The following is a 7,303-nucleotide window of genomic DNA, read 5'->3' on the forward strand; positions in this document are numbered from 1 at the left end:
ACCAGATAGCGCCGTGCGCGTCGAAAAGCCCCGTAAACCAATGACCACAGTGCAGACACCGGGTCCCTCTTGGCCAGCGGCCAGGCAACTGTCCCCAGAGGAGCCAGGAATAGAGGCAGACATCTGCTCAGCTGACGAGGCCAGCGCAGCACGAATATGCTAGAAACGGGGTGAGGAGGCCCTGGTCTGTGGCCCTACCCCTTACCGTGTGACCCATCCTCATGCTGCCCCCGAACAAACACTGCTCCCTGGGCAACCCCAGTGTCCTCATGCTGGCCCCCCACACACACACACTCTCTCTCTCATCCGGCCTTGCACCTCCCTACCCGAGTCAGCCTCCCTCCGCCCCCGTTCCTAGAAGCCCTGGCAGGTCATTATTTCTTTCTCCAAGTGAGGTGCCCCTTGGAGAAGCCCCTGCCCATATAGCTCTGTGTTCTGTACGGGTGGGGAAAAATGTTAGGATGGTGGATGGATGAATTGGTAGATTGATGGGTGGATGGTGAATTAATATATTGGTGTATGATGGATGGATGGATGATGGGTAGATGGGTTGGTAGATAGATGGATGATAGATGGATGGGTGGATGGATGGATGGATGGATTGGTGGGTGGATGGATGATGGATGGATGGTGGATGAATGGATTGGTGTGTGGGTGGATGGATGGATTGGTAGATAGATGGGTGGGTAAGTGAATGGATGAATAGATGAACAGCTGGCTATTCCAGTTGCCCGAGGAACGAATGAGTGAGTGAGTGAATAAATGAATGAATGGATGGAGGAAAGAATGGCTGGGCCATCAGTCGACTGGTGAGGAGCTCTGCACAAAAGCAGCAGCCACATGATTGAACAAGCTCCATGAAGCACCCACTATGTGCTGAGCACAGTCACAAATCCTCTTTTAACCTCATCACCAGCCTGAGGTGTGTGCCATTATTCATCCCATTTTACAGATGAGGAAACGGAGGCACCGGTGGGTTGAGAGACTTTCCCAAACTCAGGTGATTAATAAACGGGAGGTTTTGCGTGTGAACCCAGGCCACCTGGCTCCCGAGCCCACACTTAACAGCTCCGTCCCCACCACCCACGGGGATGCAACATTGCCCCCCCCCCCCATGTGAGCCATAGCGTGAGAAGCAACCGCCATGCCAGGCAAGGCAGACAGAAAGGGACAAACGGAGCAGAAGAAAGCGCGAGTCCACGGGCAGGCCATGAAGGGAGGGGCACCAGAAGCCAGCCCTCCGTGGCCGCATGGCCGCTGCCACACACGCGACAGAAACAGACTCCCTTGCGGTCCGACAGTACTCACTGGCAGCTCGATCCTTGTCTGCGCTAAGGGGGGGATGGGGGAGAAAATGCAGATAAATGGTTAAAAACCTTGAGGCCGACAGCTTTTCACTCTGACAAGGCGTGGCCCCGGCAAGGCTGACAAAGAAGCCAGCGTCTTTTATCCCTGGCAGCTTCGTACGGGGCAGGGCCCTGTGGACCGACAGCAAGAGAGCTCAGGCCCAGCCCTGGAGGTTTCCACACCCGCAGATGCCCGGATCTTGTTGTTTTGGGGGTCGCTCTTCTAGTTCAGGGGAGGGAAGTGTATTATACCGACAATAAAATGCACCAATCCTTCGTTTATAGCTTCCAGATGTTTACGCACTTGTGTGATCCCCACTCTCATCAAGGCATGGAACCGGCCCAGCACCCACAGCGTGCCCCCCGCCCCCCACACTGCCCCACAGACGGTCCCCTGCTTTGACTTCTCCGGCCAGTCCTTGCTTCTGCCTGTTCAGAAGTCCGGGTAAAGGAGGTCACACAGGAGGCCCGCCGCTGGCTTCTTTCACTCCATTTTTACTGTTTTGAATTTTTTTTCACTTTCTTGTTAAATTTCCCACCCTGCCCCTGTCCCCTAGAAGCAAGGCTCTGGGACCAAAGTAGGCCATGCTCTGGGGAGCCAAGGGCCCCCTCTGCAGGAAGCTGGGTTGGGGTTCGGGGGCAGCATAAAGGCAGAGGCGCCCCGTGGGGTCCAGGACACAGCTGGGAGTCAGAGGTGGCCGCGCGGTGTCTGAACTCACGGGGCAGAGAGGGGCAGTTTGAGGGTCATGAAGGGCGAAGGAACGTGGTGTCATGGGCTCCAACGGCACCTTCCCACTCTGGGTCCCCACATCATCCTACCCTGGAACTCAGGCCTGGCTGGGGCAGCTCAGAGCGGCTCACGGGAGGTCGCTTGGCCTCACTGGGTCGAGGGGACAGCCCCCCCCTCCCCAGAGGTGTCCTGGGGACGGTTAAATGGGCCACAGAACCTGCTGGCAGGAAGGGCCTTGGCCTCACTCTGCTCACAGGCTTGGGGCCTGGCCATCCCTTACCCTGCGGCGCTTGGAGCCCCCTCTACCCCCCCACCCCCACCCCACGCTCCACAGGAAACCAGGAACCACAGACTGGAGGGACCTCAGGATCGGGGGGTGCAGAGTGGAGGAAGGTCGCCCCTCCATGCATCATCTATGACCCTCACCACAGCCCCAACAGGGAGGAACGCATCCCCACTCTTCAGAGGAGCAAGAGGCTCAGAGAGGGGAGGCGACTAGCCCAGGGTCACACAGCTCACACGGCAGAGCCAGGGTGAAGGCCGGCGGAGCTGACTGCCAGGCCTCTGAGCCGAAGCGGACTGACCGCTCCCAGCCGGGCTTCGTAGGGGCCGTGGCCAGGCGCCCTGTGCAGAGCGGGCCTCCAGCACACGTTAACGGAAGAGGGAGCCGAGGACGCTTCTGCAAGCAGCCGCCTCTCAGGCCCACCCAGAGAGCCCCGCCAGGACTGGGGCGGCCCTGCCTCTAGGAGGGCAGAGCTCGCTGGGCCTCCTGCTCGCCGGACAGACAACAGACTGAGTCGGCTGAGCTGGGCACTCAGGACAGAGCTGCCGCCCTGCGTGCAGAAGGCGCTCCATAAGTGCTGGTGGTATGAGTGAGCGCTTGGTGCCCTTGCCTCCCTGCACCAGGAGGCCCGCAGGCTCTGCCATCGGTGTCAGGGTCACTCAGCGGCAGCACCTCCCACCCGTGGTGGCTTCCCGGGAGGGCCCGGGCCCCAGGGTCCTCCTGGCCCTGTGGCTGTGGGTGACCTCATGACTGAGGGCCAGGGCCCTCTGATCCCAGCTCTGCCTGCTGCTGCTGGTGGTAGAGAGGGTGAAGTGAGCTGCAGGAGGCGGGCATGTCTGGGAGGGCCAGCAAGATGGAGGGGCCCCGGGTGTCCCCACAGGCCTGAGCAGACAGCAGAGTGTGCGGGCCCCTCCAATCCCACCAAACCCCGGCCCCGGCCCTGCTCCCTCCCTCACCTGCACTCAGTGAGCTGCTCCACGGACTTCTCCGACTTCAGGCCGCTCTTGGTGCTCTGAGAAAGGAGAGGAGGGACTGTGTCACCCAGCGAATGCAGGGGCCAGGCCTGCTGCTCGGTCTAGAGAACAAAGCCGCCCGCGGAGCCCAGTCCTCCTCTGGGTGGCCTCCTGGCGGCCTCATCACTTGGTTCCCCTAACTGTCCTTCCCATGAGCCTTGAGACCCACAGGACTAGGACCAAGTCAGCCTCGTTCCCCAGGAACCCCCAGAGTCTCACCAGAGCCTGGTTCACAGAGGTCAGTAATGAATGAATGGTGAGTGGATGAATAAATAAATGACTGGATGGATGAATGGATGGATGAATGAATGGGTGGGTGGGTGGATGGGTGGATAGAAGGATGGATAAATGGATAAATGGATAGATGGATGGATGGGTCGATGAATGGATGGGTGGATGGGTGATGGATAGATGGATGGATGAATAGATGAATGGGTGGGTGGATGGGTGGATAGATGAATGGGTGGGTGGATGGGTGATGGATAGATGGATGGATGGATAGATGAATGACTGGATGTATGGATAGATGAATGGGTGGGTGGATGGGTGGATGAGTAGATGGGTGGATAAAAGGATGGATAGATGGATAGATGGACGGATGAATAGATGAATGGATGGGTGGATAGATAGATGGATAAATGGATAGGTGGATGGATGGGTCAATGAATGGATGAGTGGATGGATAAGTGAATGAGTAAAGAAATGGAGTCCCTCTGATTTATATAAGAAGTATAAACAAAAGCCATGAAACTGCTCAGTGGGTAAGTTTAAGTAACGGTTTTGAGAAGTAAGAATAATTCACCTGAGTTAGGCTGGGCTTGGCCTACTCTGTTGGGTCAAGTTAAAGGTGAGCCCCAGGGTAGGACGCCCACTACTCACTGGTACCCACAAGCTGGGATATAAGGGGAAGCAGGCGGGGCCCCAGCTGTGGTGCTGAGTGTGAGAGCAAGTACCCCTCGGGTGAGAAAACTGGGGTCATAGCTGTCGGCTAGGGAGTGAGAGACAGCACCCAGGACAGGCCGTGACTCAGGGTGGGACATGGCTGCCCTCTCTAACACCCAGGCAGGTCCCCACCTCCGGGTGGCCCCGCTGGGTCCCTGCTGCTCCCCTGGACTCTTGGCATCTCCCGCCCACAGCTCGAGCCCCGCTGTCCCGCAGGATCTCCCATTCTCACGGCTCCCGGAGCACACTGGGCTCGGCCCTGCCCCCTGCCGCATCCGCCATCCAGGGCGTGAATGTGGACCCAAGACGCTCACCCCGTGCGATGGAGCCCTAGCCCAGCCCTCACCTCCATGGTGATCACCTCCACCTGCACGTTGGGTGGGAGGGGCAGGTCGGCCTGGAAGCGCTTGGCCAGGGCCAGGAGGAGATGCAAAGTGGCCAGCAGGTCCTTGTTGAAGATAGCTGGGGGGAGGGACACAGGTCAGAGCGGGGCCACGATACCCGGGGCCACGGGGGGCCTCCTCATCCTCACAACAACCCTCTTCGACCAGTGAGACCTGAGTCCACCCCCGGGAAGCAGAGGCCTGGAGAGCTGCATTCAGACCTAACAACAGGCTCCCATCTCTGCGAACGCGGCCCAGGGCACAGCCGCGTGGGGCCGGGGATGGGACGGGGGATGGTCTCTGAAGCGCTGTCTACACCAGAAACCAGCACGTGTCCTGTCCTAGCGTCGGTCACTGGTTGGACAAAGTGTCAGGCTTAAGCTGACTATGACTTAAGTCCGGGCCAGCGTCCACTTATAAACACCAGCTGCTGGACGGGAGGCAGGAAGCAGAGCGGTGAAGGCAGCGGCGTGCGGCCGACCAGCACAAAGTGGGTTTGAAAACCGTTACATCATTGCCACCCAACCTCGTTACTTCCCTTCAGCCTCAGTTTTCTCATCTGGGAAGTGGGGAGGATGTAGAGCTTGGGCTGACGGGACGTTCACAGCAAACTGTTACCCAGGAGGGCGGACCGGCTGCTTTGCACACCGTCATTTCCTCCGAGCAGGCGCCGCAGACAAAATAGAAACAAGCTCATAGGCTGGGCCGCCGGGCCCCGGCGGGGAGATGGGCGCGTCACGGCACTTGGCTCTCAGTCAGCAGAGGCTGCGCTGTGGCCAGGACTGTGTGCATCGTCCTCGTGCGGGGCTTCCCTGCAGTGACACCTCGGGGACAGGAGTGCCTGGGGCTGTTTGTCCTCACTGACGGGCCTTTGTGCCCACTGTGCACCTGCCTGAGGCTTCTGCCGCCCTCCAAGCCCCCAGGTTGTGTCCAGACCCGAGGCGACCGAGCTGTGCCCCGTGTGTGAGGGAAGCCGTCCCCACGCAAAGGGACCCAGGCTCCGGGCCCCGCCCCGGACACCAGCCCGGCTGAGGCCCGCGTACCGTCCACGCTCCACTTGGGCTCTTCCGCCTGCAGGCAGCGGTTGGTGGCCTCCAGGACCACCTCGAGCTTGCGCCTCTGGCTCATGGCGGTCAAGGCGATCTCCTCCACCTCCAGCTTGGTCCCCGCCAGCTTCTCTGAGGGCAGGAGCGGGGGGGAGGGAGAAAGGAGGGGGTGACACCGTGTGGGCTCCTGCCGGGGACCCACGGCCAGCGCGCTTCCCCCAGGAGGCTGAGCCAGGCCAGCATTCAGGTAGTAAGAGTGCCTGCCCCTCGCCCCTCCGCAGGGGGGCAGGTGGGCTGTGGGGCTGAGCAAGCCCACCCCTCACCGGGACCCCACTGTGCCCACCCCTGCCCCACCCCCACCTCTCTGTGAGCCTTTTTGCAGGGCAGTGTGGTTAGCGGTTAAAGCCCCACTCGCCCGCTTTCTTCACTGTGAGACCCTGGACAAGTTACCAGGCCCCGCAGCGCCTCAGTGTGCTCATCTGTGAAATGGGGTGGGAGCAGCACAGAGTGCTGACCCAGGACCAGACCAGACCCGCCCGCCCGCGGGGCCTCCCAGCTGAGTGCAGAGACAGACCTTAGACCAGGCTGAGCCCGCACTAGCAGAGGGAGAGGGTGGGGAAGGCCTGAGGGCCCGGAGGCAGCCCTGAGGGGGCTTTGTGGAGCACCAGGGAGCAGCCCCCCTCCATGCCTGCTTCCCGCAGCGGCGGGAGCCCCGGCGGGCGGGCCGTGGGGGGTTTGCTATCCCCGCAGCCCACCCACAGCAAGCGCTCCACACACGCTCAGGAGGCAGGTGCCGGTGGGAGAGCCCAAGGCTTAGCAGCGTTCAGCGGGTGGGAGGGTAAGGACGGGTGAGGAGCCCACCTGCAGGGCAGGCTGGGGGCAGCCACTTACGGTAAAGGTGATGCAGGATGAGCCCGTCGAACATGTCCTCCTCCAGGCTCCGGACCACGATGTGCTCGGGGAGGAGCTCGGCGTTGATCCACTCCATCAGCACCTGCCGGGCCCAGAGGACGGCTGACCGAGGCCACCTCTCACCTGGCCCCTCACCTGGCTCAGTGCTGCCCTCCTCCCGGAGTGCCCCCTGCCACCTGCCAACTCCCACCCATCCTTCAAAGCCAGGGCACACACCACCTCCTCCAGGAAGCCCTCCCTGATCTCCCAGACTGAGTTAGGGGCCTGGTCTCGGCTCCCGAAGACCCTCTGCCTCTCTCTACCACAGACCTGGGCCCTGGGAGGCTGTGGTTTGTCCAGTGCAAGGGGCTGCTGGTGTCCCAGCCCAAACCCTAAACTTGACCAAGTGCTGCATAAAGGCTGCTCCCTCTGCAGCTCTGCTGGAGGCGGGGCTGCCTACCCTGCCTGTGCTCCAGGGGCCAGAAGCAGCGGAGAATTACTGCCTGGTCTCTTAAAGGAAGAAGCCCAAGCCAACCAGGACTTGGTGTATAAACCAGGTTTTCCCGAAGGGACCATGCTGGGCCCCTCTGTGTCCCAGGGCCCGACAGTGGGAAAGGTAGGTGGAGGGAGCAAGAGAACAGGATGGAGGGAGGGAGGGAGGGAAGGAAG

General features: G+C 60.9%; 1 protein-coding gene across 1 annotated transcript in view; it reads right to left on the reverse strand.

Moving 5' to 3' along the window:
- Positions 1–7,303, reverse strand: part of PARVG (parvin gamma) — a gene marked incomplete at its 3' end in the record, with an annotated part of 27,308 nt that overhangs the window by 15,165 nt on the left and 4,840 nt on the right. Inside the window, exons 4-8 of the mRNA XM_006775989.2 lie at positions 6,635–6,737; positions 5,741–5,875; positions 4,661–4,776; positions 3,316–3,371; positions 1,309–1,331 (exon numbers count right to left, since the gene is read on the reverse strand). Coding sequence (XP_006776052.1) covers positions 1,309–1,331; positions 3,316–3,371; positions 4,661–4,776; positions 5,741–5,875; positions 6,635–6,737 — 433 coding nt within the window. The remainder of the gene's footprint in view (positions 1–1,308; positions 1,332–3,315; positions 3,372–4,660; positions 4,777–5,740; positions 5,876–6,634; positions 6,738–7,303) is intronic.

Source organism: Myotis davidii, unplaced genomic scaffold (genome assembly GCF_000327345.1).
Source record: "Myotis davidii unplaced genomic scaffold, ASM32734v1 scaffold428, whole genome shotgun sequence".
In the NCBI taxonomy this organism is placed as follows: domain Eukaryota; kingdom Metazoa; phylum Chordata; class Mammalia; order Chiroptera; family Vespertilionidae; genus Myotis; species Myotis davidii.